The sequence below is a fragment of the Gallus gallus genome, chromosome 7 (assembly GCF_016699485.2).
Source record: "Gallus gallus isolate bGalGal1 chromosome 7, bGalGal1.mat.broiler.GRCg7b, whole genome shotgun sequence".
In the NCBI taxonomy this organism is placed as follows: domain Eukaryota; kingdom Metazoa; phylum Chordata; class Aves; order Galliformes; family Phasianidae; genus Gallus; species Gallus gallus.
In genome coordinates this window covers 4,606,919-4,627,298 of record NC_052538.1, presented here as the reverse complement: position 1 = coordinate 4,627,298, position 20,380 = coordinate 4,606,919, and the positions used below count along the sequence as shown (strand labels likewise).

Here is a 20,380-nt window from a genome sequence, read left to right as displayed (position 1 = left end):
CTGGTGACACCACTTGTGGCCTACACACCTGCACATAGCCACCAGCTCCCCTCCGCTGCTGACTGGTCTCCAAAGAAGCATCTGGACTCAAAGCAATACAAACTGAATGAGATTCAGTACTGCTCATCCATCCTTTTTCTCCTCTCCCTTCAGGGTGCTTTCCTTCCCCAGCACTCCTCACTTGTCCTAACCTTGTGGTTGATAATTAAATCATATAGGGATCTACTGAGAGCTCCTGGGATGGCCAAGCCCGGAGCCTTTCCCACTCAGGACTGGGATGCTTTAGGCTTCAGATTTCCCATGTTTGGTGCTACCCATTCTGGACCAGCAGGCAAGGACATCCCCAGCTACCGCAGCATCCATTCATCCCAAAGGTGAGCCCTAGGGGAGGTGTCAGGGTGCACCCTCAGGTGGCATCAGCACATGGGTGAGGTTATGCTGACTTCAGATGCCCAACATCCACATTGGTATCCTCCCCAGATAATTCTAAAGGGATGGTACTATAGCAAAACATGGTGAAAATATGATGGCAGATTGTCAGTTTAAGGTATTTATTTTCTTTTTCATGTTAAATAGCATGTAAAAATAAATTATCTATACAAATAAATATATGTGATACGTTGTGTAATAAATAGCGAGTACAGAAAATAGATCTCCTTAAAAACAGTGTTTTGAAAACCAGCAAAACAAAGATATACAATAAATAAGCTCATCCTCATTGAGCAGTACCTTTCAAGAAGTGCATTTCTTTCTATCTCCCTTAAATATTTATAAATACATGGTACAAAAAAAACCCCACAAAACCCACAGTCATTTAAAGGACTTAGAAAATTGCTCCCTGAGCTCACATCAATAAGACAAAAGCTTAAATAGGAGAATACAGCCCAGCTTCCATAAAGCAGTGTGAGAGCACCCAGTGCTCCTGGGGTAGTGGGGCTAAGTGCAATCCTCGCGCTGGGCTGCGCACCGCAGGTCGTTCAGTACTTGGAAGATGTGGAGGATGGCTGAGGCCTCCAGGCAGCCGGCGGTCTCCTGCAATGGGAGAAGGGGAGGTGAGCATCAGGGGTGGAGCACAAACAGGACCTGGGGGTATAGTGGGTCTTTGGCCTCTCCCTGCTGGGCACTGCGGGTTGCAAGGGCTCCCCTGCATTGCTTGGGGTTGGGAAGTCAAGTTGCTTTATACGGGTGGTCAAAACTCTAGCCATGGTTGGAGGTGCTGAGGAATGCCTTTTTGGCTGCTTCTTAACGGAGGGATGCAAAAAAGGCTCTGGCTTGCCCTTGATTTGCACACTCTGAAGTGGAATTTAGAGCTTTTGAATACAAAGTGATGAGCTGTCTGCTAAGGGGACCCTGGAACCACACCAGCCTTCTTGCTCAGCATCCTGACTTACCTTCTTCTTGGCTGTCTCCAGCTTCTGCAGCCAGTGCCTCAGTTTCCCAGAGGGCTGATGTGAAGGTGCCTCGAGGGCCAACTGCAAGGAGAGCGACTGTAAGGACCAGTGATGCCCACAGTGCCACCACCAACACCGGTGCTGCCACCAACACCATTGCCACCGAGCTGGGGCTGGAGGGCTGGGGGGACACTCACGCAGTCTCGCAGGTCCTCCTGGACTTGGGTAAGGAAGGCCAGGGGCTGTTGGCACGTCTCTGCCAGTCTCTGGGTTGTGGGGTTTGTGAGCACGGTGATGGTGAGGTCCAGCTCAGCCTCCACCAGGGTGATTCGGTCAGGTACCTGCAGACGAGAGCACTGTGGTTACAGATCTGAAGCTGCCTCAGGGTACAGAATAGGGTCCTGCCTGGAGAAGGGGTTCCCCTTCCATAGTATCGTCCTTACCGACAGCTCAGCTATGTCCCACTTCCGATGGAAGAGTCTGGTGTTGCATTTTCTGTTTGTTAACAGCATGATGTCTTCCTGGAGGTGAAACATGGGAGAGTGGGGACAGATTAAAAAGCTGCTCTTGGATTTGGGGCTATGTTGCACAACCCGCTTCACCCTCAAGAAGTGTGAAACCAGCACAAAATTCACCATAGCCAAACCCTGTTGGTATGGGTAGGATGCTAGCATGATCCAAGGGCAGGTAAGTGCTGCCACTCACTGTGCTGGGGACTGCCTGGAAGACATCCAGCTTGTCCCCAAACACCCCAGAAAACACACATCTTGCCCCAAAACACCCCAGAAAATATCCATCTTGCTGCTCAGGGCCCCTAAATTCAGCTGCCCCTCTGCCTCGCTCCCCGCCAGCCGATGCCCACCAGCCCAGGGTTCGTTGCCCTTGATACTCACAAACTGCTCCTTCATCCTCCACACTGCCTTCAACTCCAAAGGTGCAGGGAACTGGTACTTGGAGAGGCTGCAGCTCTTCTTCGGGGTGACCTGGGGGAAGGCACCCACCAGGAGGGACCCCAGGGTCCCCACCAAAATAATTGTGACCCCGTAGCATACCATTCTTGACGCGAAATTAAATAAGTATAAGAAGAAATAGAATCAGGTGAGATGGAGGTGATTCTCAAGTCGCTCCTGCTGCTCTGCCCCATCTCCCTGGCTTTTAAGCAGTGGGGAGGATTGCACTTTCAGCTTGACAGGAAAATCCACAGCACAGCAGCTCTGCGACAGGAAAGTGAAAGCAGTGAACAGGAAACCCCACGGCTACAGGTGCGGCCACAGGTGAGGGCGCTGTGGGGATATGGCAACCGGGATGGGGCTTGGAACATGGTGGGACCCCGCAGCACTTTGCCTGGCTTTTCCTCCCTGTTCAGCATTCATGGAAAATGCAAATACAGCATCTTCACAGCACTGCCTTGGCAGCTGTAAAAACACACCCGCACTACAAGAAACCTGCCCTTTCCCTAAGGTAACCTGAGCCATGGAACTATAACTGTGCTTTGAATGTCATGCACTAATCAATCATGAAGTATAGCAAAGTGTACCCATGTGTGTAAAGAGCAGCTATGCAGTAGTGTAGCACTGAGTAAGGCAGCCACAGCACTGCATCCAAAATCTGCTGTTTCCTCAAGGTAACCTGAGCTGTGAAACTACATCTGCATTTTGTTTTGCGCATTAATCAGTCATTAAATATAGAAAAATATAACCCTGCGTGTATAAAAAGCAGGGACAGCTGGAGCAGGTTATCATGGAAATGTTTGAGTTGGAAGGGACCTTTAAAGCTCATCTGGTCCAACTCCCTTGCAATGAACAGGGATACCTACAGCTGATCAGGTGCTCAGTGCATTGTCCTTGAATGTCTCCAGGAATGGGGCATCCACCACCTCCCTGGCCAGTCTGTTCCAGTGCTTCACTGCCCTAAGCAGGCACTCCAGGACCGTGTCTTGTTTTGTCTGTCACCAAGGGTAGAGACCCCACAAACTGAGCAGCCTGTGCCAGCTCATGACTGTCCCCCCAGTAAGACTTCACCGTGCTCAGATGTGTTTTGACTTCTATTCATTGCCTCCTGTCCCTTCACCAGGCACCATGGAGCCTGTGGGACTGGACAACCAGGACAAATAGTGGTGCAGCTCAGCCAGCAGCAGTGCTCACTTTGCTCAGACCGGATGGAGTTAGAGCTTGGAGCAGAGCCAGGGCAGCCAGATGCAGATGTAAAGCCTGAAAGCACTGGAGACATAGGCTTTCTGCTCATGGCAAGTCATGGACAGCACTGCAGGACCAGGACCCACCAGGATCCCACCAGCACTGGACTGTGTGACTCCTTAATACAGCTAAGGTCAATAATGAAAAGCCTGAGCCTCAGCCAAGGCTTGGTTCTTCGTTAGCTTGTGTGCTCCAAGATTGGGAAGCTCCTCTTTCCTCTCTGTCCACTTAAAGAAACAAACACATTGAGAAAAATGCATTTTATTCAATGCAGCTTGCTCACTCTTGGTACAATGATGAAATATAAGCCAAAAGCAGTGTAAATAACTTCACAGAAGCTACCCAAGCAAGGCATAGAATATCCATAACAGAAAAATCCCATGAGGTGTCAAAGCTGGGCACAGCATCAATGATGCAGCTGGAGCACCATGCCCTCCTGGGGAGAAGGCAGAAGGGGCAACATGCTCATGGGCAATGCCAGCTCACCCTCCCCTTTGGTCCAGCTCTTGCAGTCCCATCTACACCATAATCCAGGGGATTTACCCCAAATCCTGCACCCACTGCTGCTGACTGCACTCAGAACAGCCATAGAGATGCTCTGGGGTGGCCCATTGGGTGTCATAGCAGCATCACGTTGCTGTGGGACTTGGCTCCTTTGGTTCGTCTCCTCTGTCACTGCAGCGTTTATTTCCCCATGCATTGTTTCTGGTTGTAAAAGCATAATGAGACGTCATTTCTTTACACAGGCAAGCAGGAAATCCCAGGGTGCCAAAGGTAAAGTGAAAGCAGAGCAGGGAAGCCAGAGCTGTAAGCACAGCACTGGAGCATGACACAATGCATGGTTCCATCGTGGGCACCGAGCTCTGAGCAGCTGTCTGGAAAACCCAGAGTCTTGCACAGGGAGCTGCAAGAGATGCTTTCACGTCGACAGGGTGTACCTCAACCCAGTCTGGCTGCATTTGGCACAGCTCCTTTGAACCACGCTTCTTTGGCTCTGCCACCACAGCAGCTGTCACCCACCACAGCAGGTCCCCTAAAGCCACCACAGGCTGGGGACATCACAGCCAGCCCAGCAGGGAGGCATAGGCAGTGAGGCAGCCCCTCTTCTCTTTCTGCTTACAAGAAAATGAGCAGCTATCTGGCCTCACTACATTAAGAAATTGTTAATTGCATTCCACATCTATTGACTGTGCTGTTAATACATTGAGTGCCACAAACAACTACAGGTCCCACAATGCTACAGAGTGGAAGCAAAGCACTGGGGAGGTTCGCTCTGCTTTTCATAGAATCATAGAATTACTCAGGTTGGAAAGGACCTCAAAGATCAAGTCCAACTGCAGCCTAACCATAGTACCCCAACTCTAACAACCATCTGCTAAATCATATCTCTGAGTACCACATCCAACACATCCAGGGATGGTGACTCAACCACCTCCCTGGGGAGCCCATTCCAGTGCTTAACCACCCTTTCTGCAAAGAAGTGTTTCCTAACGTCCAACCTAAACTTGCCTTGGTGCAACTTGAGGCCATTTTCCCTCATCTTGTCACCTGTCCCCAGTGCAAAGAGACCTACCCTGCTCTCACTGTAAACACCTTTCAGGTACTGGAAGAGAGTAATAAGGTCTCCCCTCAGCCTCCTCTTCCCCATACTAAACAACCCCATCTCCCTCACCCTCTCCTCATAGGGCTGATTTTCCAAGCCCTTTACTAGCCTTGTTGCCCTTCTCTGGACCTGCTCCAGTGCCTCCATTGCTGGACAGCTTTGTCCTTGATGCTATGAAGGCTGCTGCCCACAGTCAGATTAGTTTGCTGGGCAAGGATTGACTCTCCTAAGAGGTTTTTGAAAAGGGAAGTTGTTGTTCTTGTGGCTCTCAATGTCAGTGATCCTTCTGTTTTTAAATGGCATTTGTTGTGTTATCACTTTGTTTGTTTGAGGTCCCTGGAACAGCCTCAGGTAAGTTTAAAGCCCACAGAGGTTTGCTGGTTTGGTTTGGGAAACGTATTATTGCATGTCTGGGGAAGATAAGGTTTGGCAAGAGAAAGGTTCTGCTTCTTATTCTGTGACTCTGATGTTGGTTACCCCATGCTTGAAACGCCCCTTGGCACAACTCCAATGATGGGCTTTTCCAGAGCAAAAAAATCCCTGACATGCAGGAGATTCCCAGGTGTGGAAAGGAAAGCAAAACAGGCACAGCTGCACCAAGTAGTCACCTGTGCCAGGTGAGGACATCGCCCTGTGACTCACCAGGAGGCTGGCACAGGGAGCATTGGCCACCAGCCATACTGTGCAGTAAGAACGTACGGAGGAGCCAGGAGTTTCTTCCCCACTCGATTGGAGCTGGTTGTACAAAGACTTGGGGGGAAAAAAGTGAGGCAAGACAAAATAGTGCCCCAAACCCAACAGGGAGCCACTGCTCAGAAACCATCACTGCAGCCATCCCACCTGCTGGTGCCACTACCAGCACCCAGCCCAAGCCCATTGCAGTGATGCAATCCATGCTGTCACATCACCCCTGCATCATCCCTCAGAGGGTGATGTAAGGAGAGCTAATCAAACAAGCTGCTGTGAATATAAACCCGCCTTTTCTTGAAAGCTCTTGGGCCAGCAGGGACATGGCATCTCCAGCCTTCCTGGGTGTAACATAGGGGATAGCCTGGGCACGTTGCCTCAACTGTGGTACCCCACAGGAATGGGCTGGCCAGACCCTCCCCACAGTGCTTCCACAGGAGAAAAGTCCCATGGGACTGATAGAACAAAATCCCTTTTTGTGGGAAAGGGGACACCGATCCCTCCCACACTGCAGCTCTAGGGCAGCTTTCCTGCTTGGGGCTGGGATTACAGGAACTGCAGACTCCCCCATGGAACCTCAGTGCCACCAGAAAGCAAACAGGAGGTGGCCAGCACCTGCTGAGACCTGGCTTTGAATCACTTCACCTCCACATTTCAGGGAGTGGCACACAATTATCTTCGGTGCACAGAGCAGATAAAAAAACTGAGGCTGGATCCAAGGAGTGTGAAAACATTTCTCTGCAGGAGCAAGCCCAGGGAGGCTCAAGCTGCAAGAGCTCCATGCCAAGGAATTGCACAAGGACCAAAGCAGCCAGGCCAACCAAGCCTCTATTAGAAAAGCCAAACATAACTCCACTTTGGAACTTTTTTTATTGTTAAAGAAATTCAGCTGTTACAGGATTGGACGTGGGACACGAATCACAACCACCCTGGTCCCTCCAACAGGAGGGTGCTGGGCAGACTGGGAGCATGGCACAGACACGGCCCTGCATTAAGCCCATGTCTGCTTACAAAGATTAAGGCTCTGATCACTGAAATCGCCACCGATCTCCCCAAGGAAGAGTAGGGTGTTAGAAGTCCTGCTTCTCCCAGCAGCAGGTCAGGAGGAGGTTTGCCTCACGCTTCCTTGTGCCCCAGGATGCAGACGTGCCTCACCCAGAACTCCAGCGGGGTGTCACGTGAGGGAGCTCCCATCGTCTCCAGCAGCCTGCAAGAAGCAGAGCAAGGGTCCTCCACCTCCATCCAGCCACGTGGCACCACGTGTGGGGAGAACACCACAACCAGGGATGAGATTCTTCCTCTAAAGCACTCCAAAGCTTGGATTACCAATTGGCAGGAACCCTTTCACAAAGCAATGCACCCCCCTCCTTCCCCTCAACCCCACTCTTGGTTCACCCTATAAGAGGACATCTTCCATGCCCTACTCATTTTCATAAAAGCCTCTTTTTTTCTTTTTCTTAATTACCTCTTTTCCATCCCTGGGAGGAGGGTTTTTGCAGCCTCGGGGTCGTTCTTCATGAAGACTTGGTATGGGGAGGCAGACTCTAAGTAACCGACCACCCCAGCAACAGTCATGGGAATTTTATCATAGATGTTGGTGATCCTAGGAAGGCAATGGGGAAGAAAGGAGCACTGGCACATTAAATATAGGCAGTGGAACAAGGGCAACTGCAGAGAGAGATAGTGATGAATAAAACTCGTGACATTAACCATGGTCCAAGAGAGGGAAGCATCTCGTTATGGCAGCTGATGGGTCGGGAGCGGTGTTCTCACCCACTCATGGTCATGCACCAAGGAGCTCCTGCTCACCTCTTCTTGTCTGGAAATGGCAAAGCCTCAAAGATCTCCTTGTAGTCTTCCAGGACATGTTTTATTCTACTGTGAGAGTATTTTAAGAGCTGGTCCCAGGCCTGTAACGACAACAGATAAACGCAACAGAAACACAACCGTGTTGAGCTCTCCATTTCCACAGAGCTTGATCCTAGGCCTGAGGCATATACACTTCTATGACACCCCTGCTCCCCTCTCCCCACAGCAGCCCCTCAACTCCTCCCCCCATCGCTTCTCCCCCCAGCACCCACCCACCACTCTGTCTCCCCCTGCCCAGCACAGGTGAGCCCCAGGCTCAGTGCCCTCCCTCACCTCCCGGAAGATTTGGGTCAGCTTTTCAGAGCAGTCCCTGTAGTGCAGGCTCATGTCAATGGTGTAGGTGCTGATGGCCACGCAGCCGCCCGGCCGCAGCACACGCTTCACCTCGTTCATGAACTTCCCAATATCAAACCAGTGCGCGGCCGTGAACGAGGCCAGGAGATCAACCGAGCCATCCTCAAAGGGCAGCTCCTCCGCTGGGCACACCCTGCAGATGGGGGGGGAGGAATAACAGCGTGTAATGCTGGAAATTGTGGAGCTAGGCATGAAGCTGAAGGGCACCACAAGGAGCTGGGTTTTGCCTGCAGCACTCACAGGTAGGAGATGTTGGGAGGAGAGGGGGCAGCCTTGGCCTCCTGGATCTGCGCCTGGCTGATGTCGGTGCCCACCACCTTTGCAAAGCGGTCTGCCAGGAAGGCCGTGCCTTGCCCCGATCCGCAGCCCACATCCACAGCCAGCTGGGTGCAGCTGGGAGCCTGCAGGGACATGGGGCACATCTCAGCAGCAGCATCCCAACTCCCAGCCCTGCTTACAGCTGGGTGCAGGCTCCTGGACCCCACCCCAAGCAAAGGGGTAAGGATATAAACACAGCACAGCTGTGCCCCACTCACCTTCTCCTGCAGGTAGGCGAGGATGATGTCCTTCAGCTCCTTGCCGGGGGCAAAGCGGTACTTCAGGTAGACGGCCGCGTGCTGCGTGCCCTCAAACATCTGCGTGGCCATGCTGGGAGCACAGGGCCTGTCCTGTCGGTACAGCGGTGCTCAGCCTGCACCCAGCACCAGGACTTTGCCCAGGCCCCTCCCTCGGCATCCCCCACCTCTGGGCCGTGCACAGAAGCCGGAAGCCTCAGCGGCCACGTCCCGTTTGTGGCAAGCACTGCGCAAGAGAGACGGACCCAGGGAGCGTGACAGGGACGTGCAGCTCCCACAGGGGCAGCGCTTGCGTGCAAAGAGCTCAGTGGAACAGCACAGCCCGTGCTGTTTGGGCACACCAGGCAGGGAAGGGTTACAGCTTGTAACACAGGAAGAGCCGCCGCTCTCTGTTCCGGCTGCTTTCAGCAGGGAGCATCAAACCTGGCTGCTCACACTGGAATGCTTCCCACCGCTGCCCCAGCACCGCCAGCTACTCACAGCACCAGCAGTTCCCAGCAGCACCCCGCTCACCGCTCCCAGGCCCTCCTGCAGTGTCGGGACAGAGGAACAAGGCCGCTCACACTACAGCCAGCAGGGACAGGCTTGCTCTGGGGCAGAACGGGGCCTTGCAAGGCTCACTGCACGCAAACACCATGGGTGGGGCCATGCTTTCCAAGAAAACATTCCCAGCCCTCCTTGCGTAGTCGGGGTGAAAGAGCAGCAGCAGGTTTGGCAGCGCTGCATCCGGGCTGTAGGGCCAACTGCTCCCTCTAGAGCTGCAGCACCCAGCTCTGCAGCACCGTGCAGCTGAGCTGCAAGTACAGCCTCCTAGGGCCTCTGCTGTGAGGTCCCTACAGCCTTAACACAGGGTAACTTCAGAATGCACGCAAATGAGAGGATAATCAGCAGCCCCAACAGCTCAAGCAGCAGATACCAAAGGAGAGCAAGAACCAAACCCTGAGGGAAACCCAACCTGTACTTACAAACTGGCTGTACTGAAGCCCTCTCCCAGCAGCCTGCAAAAGGAGAAAGGCACCCAGGGGGGTGCTTTTATAACCCTGCTGCCAGCATTAGGAGCAAAGCCCTGCACCTGAGCCAAGGCAGCCTGTTGGCATTTTGCATGCATTCAAGGCAATAATGCTTATTTCAAACAGCTGAGCCCAGTAGAGCCCCCTGCTTCTATCTCTGTTAGTGATGGGACCACAAGGAATGGACAAAACAGGGCTTGGAGCCCCATCTGTGCCAGGGGTATTTGCAGCACCGTGCAGAAGCTGGTAATGCTGCACTTACTTTTTGGAGGCAGTGATTTGCTTTTAAGACCCCCGAGAGGCTTTGGCTCTTGGGAGACTTTCCTTTGTTTATGTCATAGAATCATTCAGGTTAAAAAAGACAGCTAAGATCTCCAAGCCCAACCCCAGCCCACCCCACCATCCCACTGCCCACAGCCGTCAGTGCCACATCCCCATGGTTCTGGAACACCTGCAGGGACGGTGACCCCGATCACCTGCTGCTGATTTCTGAGTGCTCATAATTGTACGGGATGGGGGAAATCCCCTCAGGAGCACCGAGGCCGGGTGGGATGGTGGAGACGTGCGCAGTGAGCAGCACAAAGCCATCAGTCCCTGAGCATGACGAGCTCCCAGCGCTAGAAACCAGACCCCGGATAATCCCCTCCGGCCCTGATCCCTGTGGGAAATAACCCTGGGGCCCCCCAGGGTTGGGCACGGGCCCCCAACCCGAGCACGTCCCCATAGGTGTATGGCACTGCTGCTGTGCCGTGCGGACGCACAGCTTCGCTCCCCAGCGCTCTCGAGCATCCGAGTGGCCATAATTCCCCGGAAGGGGATGGTAATGAATCAGCGTCGCCCCGGAACGAAGAAGAGGGGGAGAAATATGAGCGTGCCCTGCCTTCCTCTGCCCGTGCCCTGCGTGCTCGCGCTGTGCGGGGCCCCGGAGGGCGAGCGGGATGCCCTGCGGCAGCTGAAGGCACGGGGGAGCCGGGGGGGAGCCGCGGGGGGAGCCAGGGAGGGGCACTGGGACGGGCAGAGCCCAGCGCTGCTGCGCCCATGGGGCTGGGGGCCTGGCTGCGCTCGCTTGGCGGCTGCTGCGGCTGCTGCGGCGGGGAGGCGGCAGCCCCTGAGAAGGAGCCGCTGCTCAGGTGAGTGCCCCTGTCCCCATCCATCCCTACTGCGGGTGACCCCATCCCCATCCCGTCCCCGCTCCGCTCGCACTGGGGCGATGCTCCAAGCGTGGCCCCGCTTTGCCCACAGCCCTCTTCCACCTTATGCTTTGCCTTTTTTCCCAGCTGTCATTCCGCAGCCGCTGCTTGGAGATTCTGAAGCCCCAGAGGGATTTTCTCCCAGCCCGCTTTCTGCCTTGTTTGGGTCTCACGCCCCATGGCACAATGCGTGTCGGAGCGCTGCTCTCAATTTTCTGACAGCCAAATGAAGTTTTGGAGAGCAAACCACTTCTTTCACCATAGAAACCACCCGGCTTTTGTCTTCCCACTGCAAGGGCTTGGGGCTTTCATCGGGGAGGTTGGAGTGAGGAGCAATGGATGGGGTCCCACTGGGGCTGCTGAAGATGCCCAGGGAGGGGAGCTGGAGGTCTGCAGCACATTGAGCCTTTATCTGGATGCAGCATGAGGGTGAAAGATGACAGACCTCTAAGCCAGCCTGCATGACAGGGGGTCTGCAGCAGCTCCCAAACCCTCCCACAGCACTGCAATGTTTCCAAGATGCATGCGGTGACCTATTTAGTTAGCGGGGACCGGCGGCGGGGATTGAAGCACCCTGATTTGGTGCTGTTAAAAGCAGCTCCCTAAATAATAACCAGATAATCCCGAGCATGGGGCTGGCGGGCCAGGAAATTCGCATTAACCTCCTGAGAGCCCGGCACACGGGCAGAGAGGTGCGGGTGCTGCCGTGCACCTTTCTTTAGCAACGTGCCTCTGTGCACCGATCCAATTAATGCCATAAGCAGGAAAGCAGAGGCACCTGCTGTTGCGCAAGTGTGGCAGCATAATTAATCTGATGGCCTAATTGCTGGCTTGTCCCCGGATGGGAGGCTTTTGTGGTTTTATATTGAGAAGTGGGGGCTTTGCAGCAGCCTTGTTTAAAAGGAACGATGCAGACAAACAGAATTTGGGCTTCGAGTCTTGGGATGCATTAAAGTGGGCTAAAAGCAGCCCAGAGGAGAAGTCTGTTGATGAAGTGTTGACGCTTCTGGATAAAGAGCAAATTGAAGTTGGTCCAAGCCCCCTCTGCTCCCATGGAAACTGCTGCAAGTGACACAAGATGGGAAGGTGGCCCTTTCTGTGCTGCTTTTTCCCCATATCCCCTCATGTTAGTGATGCTCAGCCCTGCTGTCAGCTCTGTGCCCACACTTCCCACAGCCGCTCCCCATGTTTGCTGGGGTTTGCTGTCTCCCAAGCACAGCTGGGGCCCCTTCCTTGGGAATCACCACGCAAGACACAAGGGAGTGGCTCACAAAGCCAAGGTGTGTTAGTGTTAGTGCCAAAAGATCTTACAGTGAGCAGGGTGGGTCAGTGAGTGGGAGGAAGCAGGAGGAGGGTGATGAGCTCACATGGAACAACACCCCATAGGCTGTGCAGGGTGAGAACCCCACAGGGAGCCCCTTGGCACAGGGGTCTCTGGTGCCCCAGGAGTTCCCCGCTTGCTTGGGACACCCGGAGATGTGCTGGGAGGGCTGAGCAGTGCCATCTGCACCCTGCAACCTACCCGTTCCCTTGGCTTCAGTGAGAGATTAGGAGAGATTATCTTCCCCTTGTTACCTGCCACTCAGGTTTTGGGTTTGCTGAAAGTCTAATTAGGGAGCCACTTTTAGGGGTTTATCCACATGCTGGAGCTTCCCTTAGCACCCTTTGTAATACCCTGACGTCGGGGATAAAGCACTGCAGCATGACCAAGCTTGGATGGATGGATTCCTAGAGGAAGGAATGGGGTCTGGATAGCAAATGGAATCAGCAGGGGGTTCTCCTAATGCAAAGTGAGCAGGAATGGGGGTTGGACTCGATCTCTAGAGGTCCCTTCCAGCCCCTATAGATCTGTGGTTCTGTAAAATGCTGCAGGACAGCTGCTGGTACCACTGTGTAAGGCCTAAAATATTTCCCCATTTGTGGTGTTTTTCTTCAACGTCTTGGTTAGAAACGGGGAGGCATGATAGAAGTACTGTGCTAAAAGTTCTCCCTGCAGGAGGAAACAACCCCATAAAAGCCTTGCCCTTCCCACTCACAGCACCCAGCTGTAAGCACAGGGCACAGAAGAGCTCCTCACCACCACGGGAGGGGATGACGCTCAGGAGGTGATCCTCTGCCTGCTGCCCATTTCCCCTTGTCCTATCACAGCAGAACCTGCTACAGAGTCTGTGCCCTTCTTTCTTATAGCCCCCCTTTAGATGCTGAAGCCCCTCTTTACATACTGAGCAGACAAACCCAGGCTTTCCTTAAGGGCTCCAAGTGTTCCCATCTGGGAGTACCCATCTGGGTGTTCCCATCTAGTACAGCCCCTGCCCAGGTTGGACCAGGAGCAGGGTGCCCAGGAGAGGTCCCATTGGGTTTTGAGCATCTCCGTGGTTGGAGACCCCACAACCTCTCTGGGCAACCCACGACAGCATTCAACCACCTTTTCTGTAGCAGAGTTCTTTCTTAGATTCCAACAGAGTTTCCCGCATTTCAGTTTCCATCCCATCATGGGGCAGCACTGGGGAGGGGCTGGCTCTATCTGCTCCCTCCCATGCCGAATGGATGGGGCCAGCTATTTGGGTCCATCACAAGGCCAAGATTGTCCCGAGCCACCCCATTCCAAGGCTAACCCATCCCCAGCAGTACTGTGTGCTTTGTCCCATGGCCGCACCAGATTTCAGCTGGCAGAAAGGTACTTTTGGGAAGGCTGAGGTGACCCTGGGTGCTAACACGGCCTCATGTCCCCTCTCTGCAGCAACAACAACCCGTATGCTTCCTTTGGGGCCACGCTGGCACGGGATGAGGAGCAGAACCTGTGGAGCACCCCGCACGACGTGACCCACACAGAGGCAGACGACGACCGGGTGCTGTACAATATGATTGTGGGCCGGAGCCAGCTGGACAAGGACTCCGAGGTGAGGAGATCTCAACGTGCTCTGGGCTCATCAGCTCCATTTATTTCTCACTTTGGGCTGGTATTTCCCTATTTGAGGCCTTCTGTGATGGGGATGCCCGCCGCATCCTGAGTACTGCAGCTCCAGTGCAGCGTTAAGTGCTCCCCTAATGGGTCGTATGGTGATTATTGAGGAACTGGCACAGAAAGGGAAAAAAAAAAAAAAAAAAAAAAATCATCCCTGTTACATAAGCACCGTTTTGCAGCCCTGATTTCTTTCTCCAAAGTGCTCTGTGCACAGGAGATTTCAGCAGCCTGATTAGGACCGCTTCATTTATGCTCAGCCTCACTGCTGTTACAGCTGGGGAATTGGAGGCACGCAGGGCGAGCAACGTGTGCTGCTCTGGGGTGCTCCCAGCTCTCCTGTGTCCCACCAGGCCCCGTTATTTGTGCAAAGGGAATTGCTGAGGGCACACAAGCTGCTGCAGCCTCCAGCTGTGCCCTTTCTGGGTGGCAGTAGGAGGAATTTGGCCTGGAGAGCCAACATTCCTGCCCTCGGCCCCAAATCTCTCTGTCCTCCAGTGAGCATTGGAAAACTAGGCCAGCTTGCATCGCCCGCTGCCCCTAATGAGGGAGGGAGAAAAGTCTAATTGAAGAACAGTGCCAAAGGCATAATCTGCTTTGGGAGCTGCTGGTGGCCCTGGGAGCAGGCAGATGCCACAGGGCAGGGAATGGTCAACAGCAAAACATAGCACTTTTTTGTAAATCTCAGTTAAAATAGGAGCAAAAGGAGAGCTGCCCCCCTGCACGTCTGCGTGCTCACTGCATCCTTCCCCACCTTCACCATGGGGATTTGGGATGCTGGAAGGACATAAAGAGCTGTCACCCCACGTCTCCGTGTGGCACCACCATGGCCATCAAACCAGCATCTCATTTTCCTTAACCTAACCCATTTCTGCTTCTGTTTTCTGAATCATGAGCCTTTCTGACAGTGATGCCAGGAGTGTAAACTTATGGGCACCAATGAATCAATGAAAAGAATACATTTTCCTCCTTTATACTGCTAAGGGGTTGGCAACACTAACACAGCCCTTGAGATCAAAGCTGCCATCCAAGCTCATCAACACTTGTTGATGTTGCAAAGATGGAGAAAGTTTCTTTTCCTTCAGGATGGCTCCTGCCCTGCAGCATCATCAAACCTGTTGTGGTGTAAAATAAAACCCTGCAGCACAGTGAGGCGACAGATAACAGGGGATGGGTCATGTGCTGCTCCCACACTGCTTGTCCACCCCTGTAAAGCATCATTTTCTGCACTGAGGCTGCTCCTTCACACACTCCCCCAATTCTTCCTGGACAGCACAGTGTTAGAGGTCCTCTGGGACTGGATTCGCCTCCGTGGAGCAACACAGTAAGCAGGATGCACGAGAAAGCCGTAACCTAGATTCCCTCAAAACAAAAATAGATGGGAAATCACACTGCTCTTAATCCAGAGAGCAGCAGGAGCAGCTTCCCTGCGTGCTGGCCACTCGGATTAGTGACTTTCAGGGAGGGCAGGACCAGGCCTCTCCCACCCAGCACAAGCTCTCCTGCTCCTGCCTCCTCCATTTCCTTAGCCAAGGGCTGAAATCGTGTTCAGCCTCCTTTTGCTGGCAGTCTTAGCCTGTCTCTATGGGTATTCATCAGCATCCCGAGCCCAGGGGGACGGCACAGATGAGCGCCCGTTCATTCTGCAGGAGTACATCTGTGTCACCTGCTGCTCAGCAATGGGATTAATCGAGGCTGTTAGTGAGAGGAAATGATCTGAGTGATGCTACAACCCGCTGTGCGGACGCTTCTGCCGATGCATCCTTTTCGGTGTGAACGTGTATTAAATTGATGTAGGGAAAATACTCCTGGTTGTGTTCCAATGCAGGAATGTCTTCTTCTACAAACGGGCACCTATAATGGCACTGGTACAACTGTAACAATAACCTTAAGCCTTTCCCCTTCACGCAGCATCCCATTATGCAGATATGAGGTCGAGTCTGTGGCTTTGAGCTGTGTTAAGGCAAAGCATTAATTTCATGACCTGGCAGTCACTAAGGATAGTGATTATTTCAAATGGGTCCAGCTTGGCCGTTTAGCATCCACATGCACCTTGCTATGTACTGAGGGACGTGGGCTAGTGGGGAAATACTGGTGGTAGGTGGAAGGTTGGACTGGATGATCTTGGAGGTCTTTTCCAACCTTGGTGAGTCTATGAGTTAGAAAATGCTACCCCAACCTCTAAAATAGTCTAGTTTTATCGTTCCCAAGTGCTTTTGAAGACCTACCTGCTCCAGTTAGACACTAGATCAGTTTGGAGAAGACACTGGGTGCGTGACCTTTGTAACAGCAGCAACTTTTACCTTTCTATAGGCTATGAATAGCTATTAGAAAAGGTGCAATGCCAGTTTAACCACAAGGCTATGCAAATAAAACGTTGGCATAGTCCATGGAATGTAATTAAGAACTCTGGCTCCGTTTCTAGATGTTGTAATTCCCAGAAAAGCAGTAGAGGCCTCCTTATATGCCAATAACTGTGATACCCCTTTGCTTTGCAGGAATGGCAAAAGCTCAACTATGATATTTACACCTTACGGCAGACACGGAAAGAAGTGAGAAGCAGGTGGAAGCACATTTTGGAGGATTTAGGTAAGCTCAAGGACAAAAGAGTGAAACAATGTCTTTTCTATGGTGCTGAATAAGAAGCCCAGGAGCCACCAGCAGCAGGAGGGCCAGTGGTGAGGGTCCAGGAGAGCCCTTCAAACCCATGACATCTCGGGCACACAGTCATCCATCTCAGGTTTCCTTGTGCAAGAATACCTCACCCTGTGCTTTTATAAGCATGGAGAAATGAATATCCCTCCCAGATGTGAGGACAGACACACCTAGTTTTCCTCCCCAGCTCCTACCAGCTGATTGGAGCCAAATCACCCACTCTGTTTGCTCCAAAGTGAATTTGAAATGTTCTTTCAGCAAATGAAATTGCTCAACAGCAGCCCTCCTACTCCAAGTGGCTGGTGGCTGCTCCAGGGCATTGTCACTGGGAGCAGAAGAGGTGGGGAGCTCAGCCACTCCTGCCATACCTGCTGTTCTGGCACCTGGATGGGAGGAGCGCTGGGAATTCATTCATTCATTCTGCCTGTGCAACACCACCAGGCTCCCTAGTGATAAGTGCAGAGTCAGTGGTGGCAATTACATTTAAAGATCTCATGATCACCACACTAATTCGTTTTCTTCCCCCTTTCTTTCCCTCGGCACCCTTGCTGTAAGAGATGGTGACTGCTATATCAACAACCGCACGTGCATTCATTGCTGCAAAGGGACACCCGCTGCTCTCTGCACGTTTGGCTCCTCTCTCTAACACATCTTCTCTCCAGGTTTCCAGAAGGAAGCAGACTCCCTCTTGTCAGTGACCAAACTCAGCACTGTCAGCGACTCTCAGAACATGAGCAAAGCCCGGGACATCCTGCTAAAGCTCTCCGAAGAGACAAACATCTTCCCAACCAGCTGGGAGCTGTCTGAGCGTTACCTCTTTGTGGTGGTGAGTATCTCCTAGTGTGCATCCCCCCTTCTTGCTCTGGCTCTACAAGTGAGCTCAAGCACAGTGAGCAGAGAGATGACCCGCACCAGAGGATGCTCAGAGATGTGCTGGCAGTGATTGCACAATCCCGTTGCTTTGGCAGGACCGGCTGATCGCTCTGGATGCTGCGGATGAGTTCTTCAAGCTGGCCAGCGTGGTGTACCCGAAAAGAGGCAGCATGGAAAGAGTAGATGAGAAGTACGCCCCTGTCATGACGCCCTGAGGAGCACGGGGACACTGGGTTTACCTTCCTTTGGGACCGGGCTCCTGTGCCAAGGGGCTGCAGCATGAGCAGTACTGTTCCCTGTTTCCCTGCCCAGGAGTGGGCTAGTGATGCCCCACAGGGAAGGCACGGGAAGGGGCTCCCAGCAGATGGGAGCAAGAACTGCTGTAGAGTAGACCTGGTGGGAGTCCACCAGCTGTGTAGGGTATGCACATAGGCACACGGGAACCACTGCACCGGTAGCTGCAAACGATGTCCCTCATGACAGCACCACGAGGACATCCACCCCGCCACCTCCCATGGGACCTTCGCCTCCCTTAGCCCTCGCAGCCAGGAAGGAAATATACCTCGCTCACCTGGAACCTCGTGACGTTTCTCTGTGCAACAGTCCCCTTCTTTGTCCCCAGTGGGTTGGCCCAGCAGCTCAGGACAGGACTGACATCAGCATCCTGGCTCTGTTGGGTGCTGGGTCCCCAGCGATGGGCATCTGGAAGAACTCATGTGAAGGGATGCTCAGCTCAGCACTGTGAACAAAGGTGGATTTTAGCAAGGCTCCATGGTTGGACCTGCTGAGAAACATTCCTCCTGCAGTGCCCTCGGATTGGTCACACCAACCTCTTCCTTCATTTCCAAACGTCCGAGTCTTCATTGCAATAATAAAAAGCACCACAAAGTTGGTGGTCCATGTATATGGTCAGTGCTGTTAATGAAGATTTTGAATGAACACCCTTTTGTATCTTTCTGTTTTGTGTGTGTGTGTGTCTGATAGCCAGCAATAATTTTAAAGCACTGGATTTGATCGTTTGACAAGTGGAAGTTCATCACTGGTTAACACAGGTGCTGCTAATGGACCAGTTGAAAACGCTGCTTACAAAGGACCTCCTAAAAGAGCAAAATAGAGCTTTTATTTGTTTATATCTACAGAGTTTGAGATACATATATATATTTATGAAATGTTTCTGTTTGTCTGTCTTCCTGGGAAATATTTTTTGTCAGCTCTGGACATCAATGAAACCTGAATTTAATAAACAAAACCTAGCACAAAATCAAGGCTTCTTACTCTCTGTGACCCCATTGGGGCAACAACATTTATCTCAGCTGCTGACAGCAAAAGGGCTGAGCTATTTCCAGATCGTGGGCTTCTGCAACCTGTTCTCCACCCCCTTACGCAGCTTGCTGGTTGACTTGCAAGTGAAAGGTCACTTTCCAGCCTAAGACCAAAGCCTTCATGCAAGGTGATGGGGACTGAATTGAATTTCAATGCGATTTGCAGTTCGGTACCCATTTCCCATTGACTTCTTTTTTTTTTTTTTTTAGCTGCAGTTCAGCTGCACTTTGGAAGGGCCGCCGTGCTTTTAGAGAAAATAAATAAACCTTAGTGTGAGGCAACTCATGTGCTCGAGGGTTTGGTTTGAACAAGCTGCTGCAGAACAGGGAGATCCGGCAGTCCGAGGGACACGGTGCCAAAGCACACACGGCCCCACAAAAGCCAGCCCTTGGGATACCATCACCTTACACTTCCCATGTTACGCAAAGCTGCCTGATGGGTTCCTAAACCACTTCTGTGGGGCAGGGAGGAGTAACCAGGCCCAGAGCTCGTGCTTCTAATCACGTATTGATCGCAACGCAGGCCTGCCTGAGGTGTTCAAGGACATTTAGGTTTTAATGTAGGTTTTAACAGAGGCTTTGGGATGGACAAGCTGCTTCACAGAGTGGTCCAGGACACTTTGTTAAGCAGCAAATCCCTCTCCATCGAGAAAGATGGAGCAAAGCCACCAGATCCTGCCTATGTCCATTGGCCCCAGTGAGCACCCAGATGGGAGCGTGGCTGTAAGGCAGCTCGGTGAGCACCAGAGGCCACTCTTCCCTTAGCCATGCTGTGAGGAATCATCACCATCAGAAGGCAGTGAAGCATTGCCAGCCTTTTCATGCGTGCGCGTCGTCTCCAGTCTCCCAGCTCTCTGAGAACCAACAAGTTCATATGGTAACAGCAAACAAACAGCCAATGGGGACAAACCAGGGCAGCTTCTTGGGAGTGAGATCCTGACTTAATGATAACAAATAATTAAGCATAAGCTTTGAATCCTTCCCCTTGCTTATTTCAGACGCTGCCCGCATCGGTCAGGCCATCAAGCAAACCTGGGTGAATGCTTGTGGCTAATTGTTGGCCCGTGTTGGCTTCACAATGGCCAAGCAAAGCATTTTAGCTCTGTGGGTCAAAAAGAGCAGCACTGTAGGGTTCCCATGCTCTGCATCAAAGCTAGGAATTACATATAGCACAGTCACCAGCCTTAATTGAGAGCAGCCATAAACAAACTCAGTGGATGGACCATCGTGGCTGTGTGCACACATGGTTTCTTTGCACTCTGAACTTTCCTGGGACGCACACGATGAGCTAAAAAGAAAGCTGCAGACGGAAATTGGGCTGTGAGCTGCAATCCAGGCAGGAGGTGGCAGTGTGGGTGTTTGCTAAAGGCTGAGCAGCAGCGGGCAAAGGAGATGGGAGGGAGTGGTGTAAATCACGCCGTGAGCTGCGATAAGCAATGGGAATGGACATGGGAGAGAAAACCGTCACCTACTACATTCCAGCTGTAGGAAAAAAAAAGCCATTTCAAACCACTCCGTTTCAATCATTTCTAACGTTAGAAACACCTGCACTTACAAACCTTTCCTGGAGGGAAAACCTGTATTTTTCTAATCTAATGAGGATCAGTAACGTTGATTGACTTGCCACAGAACAGCTCTCCAGTAGTATTCCTTTGAAGATAAGCGACCACTTTTGCTTGGGGAGTCCTTCTTAT

At 52.4% G+C, this 20,380-nt stretch overlaps 3 protein-coding genes across 5 annotated transcripts; 1 reads left to right on the top strand and 2 right to left on the bottom strand.

Moving 5' to 3' along the window:
• Window positions 1-936: 936 nt before the first annotated feature.
• IFNL3A (interferon lambda 3) lies at window positions 937-2,446 on the bottom strand. Its single transcript, NM_001128496.1, has 5 exons — window positions 2,285-2,446; window positions 1,835-1,912; window positions 1,589-1,732; window positions 1,392-1,472; window positions 937-1,032 (listed from the first exon to the last, which is right to left on the bottom strand). Exons 1-5 carry the CDS (start codon window positions 2,444-2,446, stop codon window positions 937-939), a joined length of 561 nt encoding a protein of 186 aa, NP_001121968.1.
• A 4,281-nt stretch (window positions 2,447-6,727) lies between these two features.
• LOC424014 (putative methyltransferase) lies at window positions 6,728-9,266 on the bottom strand. 3 transcript variants are annotated; one of them, XM_025152384.3, is made up of 7 exons: window positions 8,842-9,266; window positions 8,636-8,767; window positions 8,340-8,500; window positions 8,019-8,232; window positions 7,686-7,786; window positions 7,342-7,479; window positions 6,728-7,083 (listed from the first exon to the last, which is right to left on the bottom strand). In XM_025152384.3, the coding sequence occupies exons 2-7, from the start codon at window positions 8,744-8,746 to the stop codon at window positions 6,993-6,995; spliced, it is 816 nt and encodes a 271-aa protein (XP_025008152.1). In that variant the 5' UTR covers window positions 8,747-8,767; window positions 8,842-9,266; the 3' UTR covers window positions 6,728-6,992. The 3 variants fall into 3 exon arrangements, with proteins under 3 accessions (XP_025008152.1, XP_015144788.1, XP_015144787.1); XM_015289302.4 differs by having other exon boundaries at window positions 9,155-9,266; XM_015289301.4 differs by having other exon boundaries at window positions 9,188-9,266.
• MREG (melanoregulin) lies at window positions 8,884-18,625 on the top strand. Its single transcript, XM_421870.8, has 5 exons — window positions 8,884-10,814; window positions 13,615-13,774; window positions 16,335-16,425; window positions 17,154-17,317; window positions 17,460-18,625. Exons 1-5 carry the CDS (start codon window positions 10,723-10,725, stop codon window positions 17,577-17,579), a joined length of 627 nt encoding a protein of 208 aa, XP_421870.3. The 5' UTR covers window positions 8,884-10,722; the 3' UTR covers window positions 17,580-18,625.
• Window positions 18,626-20,380: the final 1,755 nt, after the last annotated feature.